The 17,953-nt window shown below is 43.8% G+C and overlaps 1 protein-coding gene across 5 annotated transcripts in view; it reads left to right on the top strand.

Annotated features, from left to right (window-relative positions):
- bag6l (BCL2 associated athanogene 6, like) overlaps nt 1–17,953 on the top strand; it is a 75,889-nt gene that overhangs the window by 18,855 nt on the left and 39,081 nt on the right. For all 5 annotated transcript variants that reach the window (XM_074687339.1, XM_074687337.1, XM_074687335.1 and 2 more), the window contains exons 7-15: nt 11,234–11,363; nt 11,980–12,183; nt 12,498–12,720; nt 12,806–12,868; nt 12,960–13,228; nt 14,655–14,733; nt 14,898–15,163; nt 15,284–15,527; nt 17,652–17,821. In XM_074687339.1, coding sequence (XP_074543440.1) covers nt 11,234–11,363; nt 11,980–12,183; nt 12,498–12,720; nt 12,806–12,868; nt 12,960–13,228; nt 14,655–14,733; nt 14,898–15,163; nt 15,284–15,527; nt 17,652–17,821 — 1,648 coding nt within the window. The remainder of the gene's footprint in view (nt 1–11,233; nt 11,364–11,979; nt 12,184–12,497; nt 12,721–12,805; nt 12,869–12,959; nt 13,229–14,654; nt 14,734–14,897; nt 15,164–15,283; nt 15,528–17,651; nt 17,822–17,953) is intronic.

The following is a 17,953-nucleotide window of genomic DNA, read 5'->3' as shown; positions in this document are numbered from 1 at the left end:
CATGAGCTACAGGCTAACACAGGGGCTAATCCTTTTGTGATAATGTTCATTCCAACTCAGCAGTTATTCTGCAGTGGTCTGTTCAAACTTGAGAGTCTATCACTAAAATGAAGAGTGGGGTTATGTTAGCTCTGCTTGGTAGATGACTGACAGGACATAACCAGGATTTACTAATGTTACACATTACAGACATGGCTTAGAGCACGGAACTACTAGCTACACTAAATATAGACCGCTACTAAACTGCTTACAAATTGACAGTGTTTCCTTGTTGCAATGTTAGCCTACAGATACATCGGAGCACTAGGCTGCCGATAGCACTACATATAGCCGGCTAATACAATGTTTGCTTGATGTCATGTTTCAAACTGTAGCGCTACTTAACTGTACTGATAAATACTTTACCTCGGCATGTTGTTTCACGTAAAAAGTTTTCTTGAACAAAGAAAATTTGTTTTGATTCAATCTCAATGTAATTCCAAAACACACACCTTGCTAGAAGTCATTTATGACAGTGTTTGTGAGACTCTGGGCAAGAAGGTGGCAAAGCATTCCAAAAACAGATCCTCCCTATAGCATCTTTAAGTGTTAATTAAAGCTGCAGCATTGATCAGGTCCTCACACTGTCGCTGGTCCCCTCATGCCCATTTCACCTCAAGGTTCCATCCCTTTATAATATGTTTGTGTGAAAAACGTAGCATTTTCCTTCCTTCAGGGAGTCGCATGACAAGCTGCACTGAACTTCTAATCAGTGTGTGACATCATCGCCAACTGCTGCAGAGTGAGGATTTTTGCTCAGCAATCTTTTTATTGGTCCTTTTTTTTACATACTTCTAAAATATAATACAGTACATTCTTGGAATGGGAGAAAGATGCAGAAAACAAATAACAACCCCCTCCCTCTTTCCCATGAAACCCTGTACTGCCGGAGATTTATGGCACTGTGCTTGAAAACCAAATTCTGGAGTTAAGGGGGAAATAAAAGCTGGAATTAGGGCCTCACAAACCCTGAAAAAAAAAAATAGTTGCAGAATAAACAACAACTACAGCAAAAAAAAGAAAAAAAAAACATTGTGAAATGGAAGTACAATTAAATGATTCACCGTGTGTCTAGACCAGTAAAGAAGAAACAGAAAAAAGCACAGAAGTATCAAAATTGGGCTGATGATACATCAAAGATGTATAAATTAAGAGATAAAAAGATAAGAGGAGGAGGGCGCTGGTTTAAAATTATAGGAGTTTCTGAATGTGGTCGGGGAAAGGTCCCCATATCTTTTCGAATTTTTTGTTACAGCCGGCAATTGAGTAGCGGATCTTCTCAATGTCTAAACAGGACACAAGGTCTTTCAGCCATTGACTGTGGGTGGGCGGGGTTGAATCCCTCCACCTCAGAAGCATTGCACGCCTGGCCAGGAGAGAGGCAAACGACAAAGTTTGACATTTTAGAGGAGTGAGGTTTATCTCCTCCTCTGTAGTACCAAAAATAGCCACCATAGGATTAGGTTCCAAGGTTATGTTCAGGATTTGTGATAAAGTTTGAAAGACTTCTCTCCAAATGTTTTCAATACTGGGGCATGCCCAGAACATGTGATAATATCTACATTTATCACAAAGGGGATCCACCTCAGGAAGCAAGATAGTTAAGATATTCATATGTGGGCTCTGTGAACAACTTTAAACTGTAGAAGGTAGTGACGTGCACAGAAAGATGTTGAGTTAACCAGCCGGAGGATTGTTTCCCACTGATTTTCTGATAGTGTGAAGTTCAGGTTCCGCTCCTTGGCAACCTAAATTTTGTCTAAGGGATCCTGTCTTATAACCATCAGCTTATTGTATATTTTAGAGAGAAGCCCTTTGCTTGTTGGATGCAGTTGAAGCACATCATCAACAAAGTTTGTATCAGATGCTACAGGGAAGCTTTGCACCTGAGGGTGGATAATATATCTATAATCTATCAGCAAGCACCTGAAAAAAGTGAGTTTTTGACAACTTGAATTTTGTGGATAGTTGTTTGAAAGATGCAAAATAGTAGTCAATAAACAAATCTCTTAAATGTCTGTTTCCTTGTCTGTGCCATTCCTGAAAGGCAGGATCAAATAGTGAAGGTGGGAAAACAGGGTTAGAAAGGATGGGACTAGAGCGGGAGAAACTAAGTAATTTAAAGTGTTTTCTAAACCGAGCCGATATTTTCAAAGACTGTTTTACTACAGGATTTATAAATGAAATATGTGGAGGGACAGGTAGAGAGGATCTAAGCAAGGCTAGAAAATAGAGATTTTTGACACAGTTCAGCTCCATATCCACCCACCTTGGATGTCCTTTCTGATCATAAAAAAAGTCCAAAAAGTAAGACATCTTATGTTAGCTGTCCAGTAATACAGTCCAAACTTAGGCAGAGCCAAGCCCCTGTTGTTTTTGGATCTCTGAAGATGAACTTTGTTGATTCGCGCTTACCTCTCCAAATACAGGATGAGAGAACTGAGTCTAACAGATCAAAGAAAGATTTTGGTCTAAAAACTGGAAGTGATTGAAAAGGTATAGACATTTAGGCAGAATGGACATTGTGATAGAATTGATTCTGCCCTCAAGGGATGTAGATAGAGGTGACCACTGCACCAGACCTTGTTTGACTTTGTTTAGCAAAGAAAAACCTTTTTTTTGTAAAGATCCTTATATTTGCTTGTGACTGTAATGCCTAGGTAGGTAAATTAGCCTTTGACAACTTTAAAAGAAAGATTTGAGAGATCTGCAGTAGAAGCAACTTCATTTACTGGAAAAAAAAATACTTTTGTGAAGGTTTAGTTTGTATCCTGAAAACTGACCGAAGTGAGAAAACAATGACAACATGGAGGGTAAGAATGTGTCTGGATACGTTAAAAAGACCAACAGGTCATCTGTGTAAAGGGACCCATGTTCGACCCCATCTGTCTAGATAACATTAACTTCTGGACAGCTTCGCAGAGCAATAGCCAGAGGTGCCAAAGCAAGGTTAAAAAAGGAGTGAGCTCAGGGGGACAACCCTGACGAGTACCCCGTTGAAGACTAAATGGCTGTGATCTTTGGGATGTTATGATTGATGAGGACCAAGACCCCCCTGGCCTTAGCCTGAAAAGTGGAATGAAATTGCTGCCCCACCCACCGTGACATGAGACGAGAGCTATCAGAACCTTAAATGTGTGTTTTTTGTGAAAAAGAAATCGCTGAGATTATCACTTCCGGTTATGGCGACATAGGAGGTATCTGCTCAGAAGAGGTCTCCCGACAGAACTTTTAATATATCCCTGTAAACGCCACAATCAGTTTGGCAAAGTGACGAATTACAGTTTAAACTCGAAACCTGGTAAAATGTCTAAAACCAAAGCGAGCTCTGCAGGCTGTCCTGTTACTCGTGGTGTCACTGCTGTCGCTGGCAAACTAGCTAAAATGACAAATGCAGATCAGGAGGCTTCTGGTCCTGGCGCAAAACAGCCCGACCTTTTATCTACGAGCCTGTTGATTTCTGAGCTGGAGAAACAAAGAGCTTCGCTGCTGAAGGACATGGCAACTTTAATCCAGCCACTACAGTCCTCTGTTGACCAGCTTTGGGAGACAGTGGATCAATTTAATGGCTGCCTCACTGCTGCAGAAAACCTAGCCGGGGACAACTTTGAGCGCATAACAAGTACAGAAAAGACGGAAAAGATGTTGGAAGCCCAGAACAAATCTCTGCAAGACCGCCTCAAGGATCTTGAAAACAGAGTCAGGAGAGTCAACCTCCAGATCATCAACATCCCCGAGGGCAGTGAGAAGGGACGGGAAAACCTCAGAGCTGGCATTTTCACCAGACCCCGGGAGCTCGAGAGGGCACATCGCTCCCTAGCCCCCAGACCTGGACTGGGAGGCAGACCCAGGCCCTTTGTGATATGCTTTCATCGTTTTCAAGAGAGGGAGAAAGTGCCTCGTTGGGCCAGACAGAGTGAGCTGAAGTACCAGCAAACAACGCTCAGTGTGTACTCGGACGTCAGCGCCATCACTGCAAAGAAACAAGCCGCTTTCAGTGAAATCAAGCAGGCTCTGTACCAAAAAGGAGTCAAATTCAGGCTACTCTTCCCCGCCCGTCTGCAAGTTTCATACGAGGATGGAACTTTCACTTTTGAATCTCCGGAGGCGGCACAGGCATTCTACAGCGAGTGATGGACAAAGACTGAGACGCAGCACAATGTTTCCCGCAGTCACCCACACCTCATATTTCATCCCCGCTCTTTTGAATCAGGATTTAGGCTCCTGTTGCTGCTTGTTGCCCCGTGGACTCGCTGTGAATTTTACGGACACCTTCAACAGGGTCATGGTATCCATGTAAACGGGTAAGCACATAGACTGTATTTACTCTGATCAGGCTGCAGGAGCCGTGGCCACAGACTTGTTGCATTTTCACTCATTTATGCCGGGGACTTTGTTTATTTCCTAGAAATGTTTGTGGGGAACCATTCATATGTGATGTTATTGTTTTTGGAGGGGGTGTGGGTTCATTCAATCTGGGGAGTGTTGCCTTCCCTGGCACTTTTCCCCCCTCCTTTTTCTTCATTTCATTTTCTTTAGATAATTTAGCCTACTTGTTTTCCTCTAAACCCACTGCCTCTCTTTGTTTACTTTTTGTGTTGTAGCAGGGTTTACTCACTGGGAGGGCTTTTTTCTTGAGAAATGATTGAGGCAAACTTATTAATATTGGCCTATTTTGGGTTTTCACTAATGTTGTTTTTCTGCAATTTAAAGTCATTCTTTAAAACGTGGTGTATGTTTTACACATTGTTTATCTGGTTGACCTCTAGAAGTAGAGCAAGTTATGGAAGTAGAAGGTGTTATCCTGCAGGGAGTGAGAACGTGGATGTGTTTGGTTTGTATGAGGGAAAAGGGGTGGGTGGGGGGTGGGACGGAGGGTTGTATTCATATAGGTTCATTTTTGTTGTATGTTTTTATATATATATATATGACACATTTGGGTTTGTTTGATCTGTGGAGAGCTAAATATCAATCTGACAAGGTTTTTTCATTTTTTTCACGTCCATGGCTCTTACTCTCGGATAGATTTCTTTCTCCTGGATACTTTTTTTTTTTTTTTTATCAGAGATCCACTCATGTGAATACCATAGCATTGTAATCTTGGACCCCGCCCCGTTTCTGTAGATATTAACTTCCCCAGCTGTGTTCCACCTTCCAGACAGTGGAGACTTAACTCCTCTTTACTACCACAAGCCTCTTTTAAAGATTTCCTAAACACGCAGATCTCCTTGTTTTTTGACACTAATGATTCTCCAGTTGTCTCTAGATGCATTCTGTGGGAAACTCTCAAGGCTTTTATGCATGGGCAAATTATATCATATGTCTCAGCCTTGAGGAGGGCAGAAAAGGCAGAGTCAGAGACCCTCATAAAGGAAATATGTAAATATATGTCCGACCCCTGCTCTTTACAAAGAGCGCCCTCAGCTTCAGTCCAAATTTGATTTATTATCCACAAGTAAAACACAGAAGCAGTTATTCCTCACTAAGCAACGTTTCTTTACGACTGGGAACAAAGGAAGATTATTAGTGCATCAGGCATGTGCGGCTGCATTATCCAGATCGATCCCCAAGATAAAATCTGCGTCGGGTGAAGTTACCTCAGATCCTACCAAGATTTGTAACATTTTTGTTCATTTTAGTCTCCTCACAATGCCCTTCTGATGTTTGGGAGGGTGACAACCCTCTAGATAAGATTGTTTTTCCCAAGTTAAATGAGGATTTATGTAGGGGCCTGGGAAATCAAATTTCTGTGAAGGAAGTACAGCAGGCAATTATGTCACTTCAAAGTGGAAAAACCCCAGGGCCTGATGGGTTTACTGTTGAATTTTTTAAGTTATTTTCTCCCACTATTGCTCCAGTCCTCCAAAGCATGTATAATGAATCCTTTGCTGAAAGCCACCTGCCTCCCACCCTGTCAGAGGCCTCCATTTCTCTCCTGCTTAAGAGTGATAAGGATCCTCTTTTGTGTGGTAGCTACAGGCCAATTTCTCTTCTAATTGTTGACCTAAAGATCCTGTCAAAAATCCTCGCCCTACGCCTACAGCAAATCCTACCTAATATAATAGCAATTGATCAAACAGGTTTCATGCTAGGAAGGCACTCATTCCATAACACAAGGAGGCTTCTTAATATCACCAGTGCTCCCAGTCTGATTGCTCCAGAAGTGATTATCTCTTTAGATGCAGAGAAGGCCTTCGACAGGGTGGAGTGGAGTTTCCTTTTTTTTGTTTTGCAAAAATTCGGTTTCCTTCCAGCATTTATATCTTGAATCAGATTGCTTTACGCAGACCCAGTTGCTTACATTAACATAAATGGCCTCCACTCTGCCCCATTTCCCCTCTATCGTGGAACCAGACAAGGTTGCCCTCTTTCTCCCCTCCTATTTGCCTATTGAACCTCTCGCTATCTGGTTACGTCAGGAGGGTGGGTTTGAGGGCATCACCAGAGCTGGTACAGTTTAGAAGTTATCATTATATGCTGATGACCTCCATCTGTATATGTCTAATCCAGTTGCATCTCTCCCTGTGGTTTTAAAAATATTTGACAAATTTGGGGCCTATTCAGGTTATAAGCTTAACCTCCATAAGAGCGAACTTCTCCCCATTAACTCTTTGGCCAGAAATATACCCCCTTTTTTCCTTTTAGATATGCTACAGACGGATTTAAATATTTGGGGGTGCATATTTCAAATTCATTTAACCAACTTTTCTCCAAAAACTTTGCTGCTCTCTTGGAAAGATGTAAAGTAGACTTTGACATATGGTCTGGTCTACCTTTATCCCGAGTAGGTCGTGTTAGTTTAGTCAAATTTTTATCTTACCCAAGTTTTTGTATCTGTTTTCACATATCCCTGTCCTCATTAAGAAGCTTTTTTTTTAGATCACTTGACCAGTTAATAAATTCCTTCCTGTTGGGCAATAAAAATCCACGCATCAGAAGATCTATCCTGCAACTCCCAAAGGCTCTTGGTGGCTTGGCACTGCCCAATTTCTTACATTATTACTGGTCCTGTAATATTCACAAACTTTTATTTTTGGTTACCAACCCAGCAGGTGTAGAATGCCCTGCATGGGTAGTTATGGAACTGTCCTCCTCTAAATTTTCCCTTCACTCCCTGTTTTGCTCTCAGCTCCCATTAACACCCTCGAAATTTTCCCCAAGCCCTGTGCTCAACAACTCTGTCAAAATCTGGGTTCAATTAAGGAAAAACCTGGGCCTCCATAGAGCCTCAGACCTCGCACCCCTTGTGAATAATCACCAGTTTCTGCCCTCTTGCACTGATTTGGCCTTCCACACTTGGTTTGATAAAGGAATAACTAAACTGAGGGACCTTTACAATCAAGGAACATTCATGTTCTTTTCTGAGCTTTCAACAAAATTTGATCTGCCTAAATCCCACCTATTTTGTTTTTTCAGGCAAGGCGTTTTATTCTTATTCGGAAAATTGTTAATCTCTTGTATCTATAGCCTTACTAATTCTACTATTGACACCCCAGCATCAGTCCTAAGGATTCCTGGGAACGGGAGCTTGGAGCCACACTTTATGTTGATTACTGGCAACGGGTTTTACAGTTGGTTCACTCCTCTTCAATCTGTGCACAGCACGGCCTTTTACAGTGTAAAGTTATACACAGGGTTCATTTCACTAATAGGAGGCTATCACGGATATATCCTAATGTAACTGACTCATGTAACAGATGCCATCAATCTCCAGCCAACCATTCCCATATGTTTTGGTTTTGCCCCAGGCTTGCCACATTTTGGTCTGAAATCTTTATTACTCTTAGCAAAGCTTATAACACCACTATCTCTCCTGATCCTCTTTCGGCCCTTTTTGGTTCCCCCTTGCAGCCTCATTCCTCCAAAACCATGCGAACAGTCCTTGCATTTACAACCCTGTTGGCTAGGCGACTCGTACTATTTAATTGGAAGCTCCCTCAACCCCAAGGTGTTATTGCCCATTAAGCTTGAAAAGCTCAGGTTTTCCCCTTAATTTATTTACTTTTTATTTATTTTATTATATATATATATATATATATATATATATAATGGTATGTCAACATTCTTTATTTCACTTGTCTGTCGACCTTTGTTAATTATTTTATTTTATTTTTTTTTACTAATTATTTGTCACAGGTAGTTCTGTTCTTTTTGACAAGGGTGGGAATGTGGGAGGAATGAAAAATGGGAGGGGAAATGAATCATTGGAAGCCCTCTTGTTCATTCTGTACTGCTTTTTCACTGTGAATTTTCTTCCAATAAAAAAATGTATTGAAAAAAAAAAAAGAAAGAATGAAATTGCAGCTTTGAGTTGTTTAACGTGTGTGAGCACTCTCCTCCTCTTGACCGGATGTTTTAAACCCTTAACATTCCAGCTTAAGAAGTTAAGATGATCGTGTATTAATATTTTGAGAGTAAGAAAGCGTAATGGTATAAACTCTTGAGAAACTCAAGTTAACCACACAAATGGGATTTTTACAGGTCCTTTGTAACTGAACTCCAAGTGCTAGGAAAGAAAAATATATTTGATAAAATGTGACCAGTTTCACTTTAAAAAATGTCTTGAGAATATAACTTTAGGGGCTATACTCACGGTGTGCTAACTGAATGAAACCATGTCCTGACCAGGCCATTGAGTCCCCATGGTTCTCATGTCTTGTAATTACAGTGAGCAGTTAACGGCATGCAGTATAACTAGTCTGTGGGGTGAAAAAACAAGCAAACTAACCAAAAAATCATCATGATAATAATAAAACAAAACTCAGTTTAGTCTCTCATGGAAACAGAGCCGTAGCAGGATGGTCTTTCACATATTTTTGTGCTTCGTCCACTGAGCGTTACCACTCCTTGTCCCCAATTGGGAGTGTGATGTGAAGCCGCGCAGGCTAAAGGAGAGAGGGATTCAGTCCCTGCTTGTACATCACCACTCTGTATTGGGCACGCTGAGTCAAGACTTCTACTAGTCCGCTACAATACAGATCTGCTGACCACGGTTATCGGGTCTCCATCATCTCTCAGATGAGAAGATCTTTAATCCGGTTGCAGTGTAGTCGGTGGGATGACTGGGTGCAGTTGTTGACCCAGGGCTGGCTTAGTATCTGGGGGGGGACTGCAGGGTGTCTTTCCCAAACTCCTCAAACAGTAGTTCAGGAAAGAATTTGGTAGGGTGTTCACCTGACTCCATCAAAGATACGTAGGTTTTGCCATCTGCTTTGGAACCTCCAGGTCGGTGACCTTGAGTTGAGTTTAGAGTTGTCTTCCTGCAGACCTGAGCAGATATTTTCCTAATACCTGACATGTTGGTCGTCGGACCCCAGTTCAAGGGACCCCAGGTTCTTCCACCGTAAACCGTACTTGGTCAAGCTTAGCTTCCAGCAGGCTAAAAGACTTGTTGAAGTCGGCATCTGGCGCCTTACGGTGTTGTTCAAGTAGTGCAGCGACGGCATCAACTGCTACGTTAGCTACGTGTCGATGACGAGTCGTACTTTTTGAAAGATTTACCAGTTTTTGAAGCCGTATCACATTACATATTGCCCCACACAAAGGTAACAGATACCAACAAATCAGAACACTTTCTAGTCTTCAAGTGAAGGAATGGAGTGTGAAAAGATGAAAGTTAGTAGGAGCTACTCTATAGCTGCGTTGCCACCAAGCAGACCGGTTCGGTTCGTCTCCTTACAGCGCAAATTTTGTGGCGTTTCCACTGACTTATCATAGATCCCCAAATAACCGAGACGAGTCGTCCCACTTTTTGGGACCTATTCGTATGGATGGCAGACTGAACCGATCCGCTTTTGGAAGGTGGACCTACAACACAACTCTGCAGACCGTTGATTGGTCAAAAGAATCACCACTTACCCCGACAGCGGCTGCATTTCTCCTGGCGGCACACAGACTTCTCTGAAACAAAGCTTGATTACACTTTGTAACAAAGAGCTACATGCCAATCACAGAGAGGACCAAATGCTGCATGTCTTCCATCTGTGCTCTTTGTTTACTGTGTTGCAATTTTCTTCTACGTTTTCGATTTATTAGCGGGGTAAACTGTCCCGCTGCTATGGCATCACGCTATTGTTTAACAGCTGCGGCTTTCAGCATCCGGCTTACACACTGCCTACCACCACAGGGCACAGTTCTGCTGTGGAAACGCAAACGGGATAAGGCTTAACTGTACCAAACCGTGCCAACCGTACTGAATGAAACCGGACTGCTTGATGGAAACGCGGCTTATGTTGCTCCTACTCCATGTGGCTGCTCAACCGGATGCCTGCAGATAGAGGATTTTTGTGGTAAATTTTGTCAGGAATTCAGCCATGTCATTTCTAAAGCTGTGTGACTTTTACTTTTTTTGTGTAAAGGCCCAAACGCAGCAGCTTGCATGAAGCTGGAGGCTTCTCTCCTATTGTTACTAATGGAGGGAGCTAAGAGGGCTTCTTTGGGGTTTATTGACTTTGGGGGCTTGTCATTCAAAAACTGTTTCTGAAACAACAACTTTGATAAAGCAGGGTCCATTCCGTCTTCTTGACGAATGACAAGCCAATAGACAGTTGTGGTTTCAGGGGAGTTAATTTTTGTCGAAAGGGGAAAAATGCCATTTCATTGTGTCTAGATGGCGCTAGAGAGGAAATTATGGGATGTCAGAGATCAAGTTTTGAATCATATCAAATTTTTTCGTGATTGTGAGGTGTGTGCCAATATTGGTGAGTTTTTGAGCATGTTTAGGGGGTCTAAATTAGCGATTTACTGGCATGTGAAATGATAATAAGAAAGAAACAGAGCAAAAACAATAGGAACCTCTCCATTCAGGCAAGAACCCTAATTAAAGAACTGAGAAGAGCTGCTCAGAGAGTCATGCTGAAATTTTAAAAGACATATGGAGAGAGAGTTAAAAGGACTCTGCTCCTTTCACTGAAGCTGCTACAACAAAACCTCAGGATACATCCTATCAGGGTCTCTGACTCTCCTACGAGTACTCCTCTCTAAAACAAAGTCTGAGGGTTGGGGTAACAACTGTTGTTCTCCAGTTTGACTGTTTATCAGTTTAGATAAGAACTAAGAGACAGATAGGGGGCTCTGATCAGGAGATACAGTGGCTGAATATGCTGAACACACACACGCTATGCAAAGTCTTCATCATACTGTGTTTTTTATGTACTGAAGTGAAGTGTGTGTGTCTGTGTGTGCCCGTCCTTAGCCACCCCAGTCCTGCAGAGTTTGTGGATGTGTTGTCAGAGGTGAGGAGGATGGAGGAGAGGTTACAACCATTTATAGAGAGAACACACTCCATCTTGGGTTCAGCGACTTCTGCAGACTACAACAACAACGTAAACACACGCACGCACACACACTTCTGCAATCCTCATGTCCTCATATCCTCATGGTCCTCCAATCCTCCCCTCTTCCCGTCCTTGTTACTTTATAACCCTAGATCCTTATGTCCCAATAACCTCATATTCTCACATCCTCCTGTCTTCATGCCCTTATGTCCTAATATCCTTGTGCCCTAGTCCTCAGGTCTTTGTCCTCACCTCCTCAAGACTTTGTTTCCTAATAAGCTTATGTCTTAATGACATTATGTTGTAACCTGTCCATGTCTCGATCCTTGTGTTCTTGTGTCCTTGTGTCATTATATACGTTTGCAGTCATATCTAACCCTTAAGTTCTCAGATCCCTATGTTTTCATACCCTCATGTCCGTATATATACATGTTCTTGTGTCTACATGTCTCATGACCCCATGACTTTATGTCCCCATGTTAGTCCTACTCCATCCTCTTGTCCTTGTGTCCTCATGTTCTTACATTCACATTCCCTCACATCTTTATGTCCTCTTAACCTCATTTTCTCATATCCTCATGCCTTCACTTCACTAAATCATATATACTTCATGTCCTTCTGTCCTCATATCCTAAGTTCTCCCCTGTCTCTGTTTCCTGCTTAGATTGAAGAGAGAGAGGAGGATCAGCGTGTCCTGAACCTGGTTGGTGATGCTCTATGTCTCCTTGGTAACACCCTTGTCGTCCTGGGCAACCTGCGCTGTAACCTGGCAGCTCCTCCCCCTCGTCACCTGTATGTGGTTCGACCAATCACCCATCTGGCCCATCCAGTCATGGTCCAGGCTGGTCTGCCTCATGTCCCTCTCCCAGTAAGTCCACAACTGGTGGAGTGTGTGAGTGAGTATTTTCTGTTGTTGGCCCTGCTGGCCTTCCTGATTCTGCTGACCCTGCTGGCCATGCAGGAGTTACTCTTGTCTAACTCAGCTGCTTGTTATTGTGGAGGCTCAAATTTCGCCCAATTTCCAATGTGGCCCCTGTCAACAACTTCCTTCCTTCAGATGTCTGTTTCAGTAAGAGACAGCTGACGTCACAGAGACTATCTCCGTTAATTCTACAATCTGTGGTTTTCACTCACAAAGGCAAAACATTCAGACCACATTCAGTCTTTCTCTGTCTACAACAGATCAACCTGGGGACCACTGTCACCATGGCATCTAATGGGAGACAGATATCTGAGGGCCCACCCCCTCAGACTGCTGGCCAATCAGAGCAGCAGGCTGTAGGCCAGACCCCGCCTACTTCTTACAATGGGACCAATCATCAGGGAGAGACAGGAGGACCTAGAGTGATCCAAATCACTCATCAAACCATGGAGCCGGTGGTCATGATGCAGATGAACATCAATGGTAAGACGTGATCTTTACGGTTGCCAGTCAGGTTGTGTTTTAAGATTCAGTCCTCTTTCTGTTCCTCTAAACTTCATTTAAACAGGTGAGTCAGCTGCTGCCTCCCACACTGCAGGCCAGACTCCTGCTGCGCAAACACCACAGACAGGTGAGTTATTCTATCAAGTATTCATGCATAAGAAACAGACAGGTGCTTCAGGTACAGACCCTTAGCAGCCATCCCAATCCTTCCCCGACAGGTCTCCCCCCTGAGTTCATGCAGGCCATCGTCCATCAGATCTCCCAGCAGGCTGCTGTCATGGTTGCTGCAGCCTCTGGTGGAGACCCATCTCATATGACACCAGGATCAGGACCAGCACCTGAAGGGACCACCACCCCACAGCCCTCCCACCCCACTCAGGCCAGGGTGGTCATCACCAGACCCTCCTTTTCTCCCCGCCTCCCCCCGCCCACAGGAACCAGAAGAACTACCATCAACCTGAGGGCAACAGTACCCTCTGCTGGTCAGGTAACACCTGAGCAGAGTACGACGCTGTTCCACCAAGACTCATTTATCATGATAAGTTATTATGAAATCAACGTGGGTCTCACAGTGCCACTTGCTGGTCTTGTGTTACGTCTCCTAGATGAAGGATGTAAATATCCTGTGGGAACATTTCCTTTGACATCACTGATGTTTAAGGTTTTATTTTTGTGTGAGAACAGAGGGAGCAGCTTAGAGACAGATTTTAGAGTTTTTGAAAACAACAATAACAGTCTCACACATGCTGACATAAATTACTTTTAGCGAGGTTGTGTGTTTATTTGGAATAAAATGAAGATTGGATCCAAACAAATTTTCTTTGTTCAAGACAACTTTTACGTGATACAACATGCTTGGGTAAGGTATTTATCAGTACAGTTACGTAGAGCTATGGTTTGAACGTGACATCAAGCAAACGTAGTAGCCCGCTAAATGTAGTGCTATTGGCAGCCCTGTGCTCCGATGTATCTGTAGGCTAACCTGACAACAAGTAAACACTGTCAGTTTGTATGTAGTTTAGTAGCTGTCTATATTTAGCTCAGCTGACAGCTGGGTGCTCTAAGACATGTCTTTAATGTGTAACGTTAGTGAATCCTGGTTGTGTCCTACCAGTCATCTACCAATCAGAGCTAACATAACCTCACTCTTCATTTTAGTGATAGACTCTCAAGTTTGAACAGACCACTGCAGAATAACTACTGACTGTGGGTTGGACTCAACATTATCACAAACAGTTTAGTCCTTTTAGCCTTTAGCTTGTGCTCTGTCTCTCTCTTGTTAATCTTTCTTCTGCTCTTCTGTGCTTAGGCTTAGGCTCCAGTGTCCACCATCACTACAAAACCAATCACAGAAATCATTTTCAGCAGAGAACAAAAGTGATCTCTCTTCTGTCAACTAAACTTCGTCAGCCTGCGTGATGTTGTCATAGAGACACGCCGTAAATCAGTCAGGTCCTGCTTGACCCAATCAGGAAGCTAAGAAGTAGCATTTTAAAATAACCTTTAAACTGTAATATTGGTGCTGATAATCTCATTTTAAAGTGATTAGGATCAGGCATATATCAAGAAGGGGGACTTCTAGAAAATCACTCAGAAACTTACAGCCCCTTTAAAGCAGAACTAGGCAGTGATGAAGAAGGGACCTGGAAGTTTGAGCCTGAAGAGGATCAGCTGTCTGATCCAACACAAAGTACACAGAGCAAGATTAAAAGAGGGGTGTACCCTCATTGTTTCATCTCTATGTTTAATCAATGAGCTGGAACACACACATCCACCCTGAGTCAACACCAAAAAAAAAACACATGAATCTTCATTGGGCTCTTTCTCTCCCTCCTCCTCTGTGTTAATATCTACCGTTTTTAAGCCTTGTTAAAATGTTGGCATGTTACCAAACAGCTCTTCCTCTTCCTCAGGCTCCCCCTCTACCTCCTCCCTCCCTCACCCAGATGATCAGTGGTCTGGTGGGGCAGCTGCTGACTCCAGGACACACAGGTGTGCGTCTACTCTCTGTTCCAGAACACACAAACACAATCTGTTTGTGAAGGATTGACCAATACGTCTCTCAGAAGACTCAAAGAAACCTGACTGCATGTCATGAACATCCTTTAGCAGAGTGACACAGTTTAACAGTTTGTCTCATCTCCTGACTCCTGCAGGTGATCACATGATCTCATCCTCCTCTGACTCCTCCTCCACCTCTCCTCCCCCCTCTACTAACCCCACTCAGACCTCCACCCATCTTTCCAACATGCAGCCAGCAGAGGGCACTGCTGAGGGGAACCTGGCCCAGCTCTTGGGCTCTCTTTTGGGCGGGACAATAGCAGCAGGAGGCAGGGGTACGGGGTCTGGACCTGCTCCCTCCATCACTGTGACTCTGCCAGGGGGGCCGGGCTTCTTTCAGGACCTGTCAGACTCCAACCAGGTAAGTCCAGGTGGAGGTGAGCCCAGGTAGAGACAGGAAGCGTCCCTTCTGTAGGTTGACTATGTTCAGAACTTGCATGTTTTAAATAACTCATAATCTTCTCCTTTTGTTTCTGCTTAGCCTCCTGCTGGCACCCCTGGAGGCCTGCCCCTTCCCCGGCCTGTTGGCCCCACCGCCCCACAGCCTGTCAGCAGTGGCGATTCTCTGAGCCAAGAGCTGTTCACAGGCATTGTGCAGGGCATTCTGTCCACCATGATGAGCTCTCTGGGGGCTCAGCAAGGGGGCGGAGAGAGTATCGCCCAGTTCATTCAGAGACTTTCCCAGACCAGCAACCTGTTCAGCCCAGGCTCAGGAGACGCTGTGGGTGGGTTTGGACAGAGTTACCACTCTGTGCTTCAACAGCATTAACTTTTTTTAAAGTCTGTGCCTTAATATGTTCTGACTTGCAACAAACCATGTGGCTGACCATATAGCTAACAATGGGGCTAACCATGGAGCTAATCCTGAAGCTATCATAGAGCTAACCATGGACTTAACCATTGAGCCAACCATAGAGCTTACCATGGAGCTTACCATAGAGCTGATCATATAGCAAACCATGAAGCTAACCATTATGCTAACCATGAAGCTGACCACAGAGCTAACCATTATGCTAACCATTGAGCTTACCTTAGAGCTTTCCTCAGAGCTAACCATTGAGCTGATCATAGAGCCGACAGTGGTTCTAACCATAGAGCTGACTGTAGTTTACTATAGAGCTCACCATGGAGCTTGCCTTAGAGTTATGCAAGGAGCTTACCATAATTCTAACCATAAGGCTAACCATTGAGCTTGCAATAGAGTGGACCATAGGGCTAACCCTAGAGTTAACCTTAGGGCTAACATAGAGCTAACCATAGAGGTAACCATAGGACTAGCATAGAGCTTACAATCAGAATCAGAATACTTTCATTTCAGTGACAACCCTTCCAAGACAAATAAGAAAACAAACAAGAAAACAAACTTAGACATGGGAAAAACAAACAGGAATGGGATAAACCTAGGAGCTGCTAGCTACCCAGCGCCCCTTTGCAATAAATATAAAATAACAACATTGGGAGAAAAAAAGTCAATTATAGACTATACTCCAACAGGGGGTGTACTTTGAGGTAAAAAAAACACCTCAGCATATAAGCATATGATAACAGACAAAAACTCAAAGACTTGCACAAATGTCACTGCTCAGTCATGGAGGGGCGCGCACGCAGCCTTACTGGGGCACGTGCCCATCAACCCTCTGCAGCTGAACTGTAACAGAGCCAAAGAAGGCGTTGAGTCCAAGGTTGTGTGTGTGCCATGTAACTTCATGTGTGTGTGTGTGTGTGTGTGTGTAAGCCCATGGACTCATCCCCGCCCAGACTCGACAATGTCTGCCGTCTGATGGTGACGAGGCCACGTCTGCCGTTGGGACAACCTCGAAGAGTTAGATCCAGAGACAAGTTCACAGGAGGAAGGTGCGGGATTGGAGGAGGTAGAGCATCATTCTGCGTACAATCCAGGAGAGTAGAGCGTTATCAGACTTCCAAAGCCAAAACAAAGGAGCCAAAAGAGAGATAAAAATTGTTTGGATCAGGCAGACTAAAATTTTCCATCTACTGTAGAGTTTTACTGGTCATCTGTAAATGACCTAATTTGGTGGCCCATCACAGCCAAGCAAAGCTGACAACTCCACTAAGTTGTTACCCATCCTATCCTGCCTGTGGTTAAGTTCACATATCACTTGAGTCTGAGTGTTGACAGCCCTGCACAATCCCACAATGACGGGCTGCTTGTCGATTGCCAAAGCTGCAGCCTGTGGCTTCTGAAATCTGTGATAAATCAGAAAACCACCAGCCCCAAACAGCAGAAAGGCAGTTATCATAATTCCAAGTATGTAGACATCTTCAACATCCTCAACAGAAAGGATCGACAGTCATATGGTCTTACAGTCCTCCAAGTCTCCCAGGGGTGGATCGTAAACCTGGCTGTAAACGTTCTGCCAGGGCAGGCAGGCTCCCCTTTGCCCAGTTTCCTCATTGAGAAAATTCGATCAATTGTTTTGAGACACCAGACGATCAAATCCATGATTTGGGAATTTGGATAGGACACAAAGAGAGGCTCTGATAGTTCAGACAGAGACAGACCAAGCTGAAAGCAGGGCAGGTAGGGAGGAGGGAGCTTGAAGGAAAGCGTCCACCTTCATTGCTTCGAGCTGATCATATAGCTAACCATAGAGCTGACCATGGTGCTAACCATAGAGCTAATCAGAAAGCCACCTATAGCGCTAGCCATAGAGTTAACCACATAGCTGACCATAGAGCTAAACATAGAGCTAGCCATGGAGCTGACCATAGAGCTAACCATTGAGCTAATCATGGAGCTTAGAGTGGAGCTAACCATAGAGCATCTTGTGTTTCTGGTTCGATTCAGCTCTTGCTGATGATCTAATGGTCCGGTTCTCCTTCTGAAGGGTTTTTTGGGGACCTTCTGTCTTTGGTGTGCCAAAGTTTCTCCATGGTGGACATGGTTTTGCTGTTACACGGGAACGCTCAGCCGCTGAGCCGCATACAGCCCCAGCTCAGAGATTTCTTTACTGAACACTACCTGCAGGGTCGAGAGCCCACTGAGACCAACATCTCTGTAAGATGGCACAGACACACACACACACACACACACACACACACACACACACACACATACACGCACACACAGACACTGGTTAATGAGTTCATGTTCCAGCCTTCTGTTAGTGTGTTCAGTTGTTAATTGTTT

The sequence above is a fragment of the Halichoeres trimaculatus genome, unplaced genomic scaffold, assembly GCF_033239565.1.
Source record: "Halichoeres trimaculatus isolate MK-OKI-2021-1 unplaced genomic scaffold, fHalTri1.1 fHalTri1_scaffold_14, whole genome shotgun sequence".
Lineage (NCBI taxonomy): Eukaryota > Metazoa > Chordata > Actinopteri > Labriformes > Labridae > Halichoeres > Halichoeres trimaculatus.
Note: the sequence above shows the minus strand (reverse complement) of the source record. Positions and strands in the feature narration are given on the sequence as shown.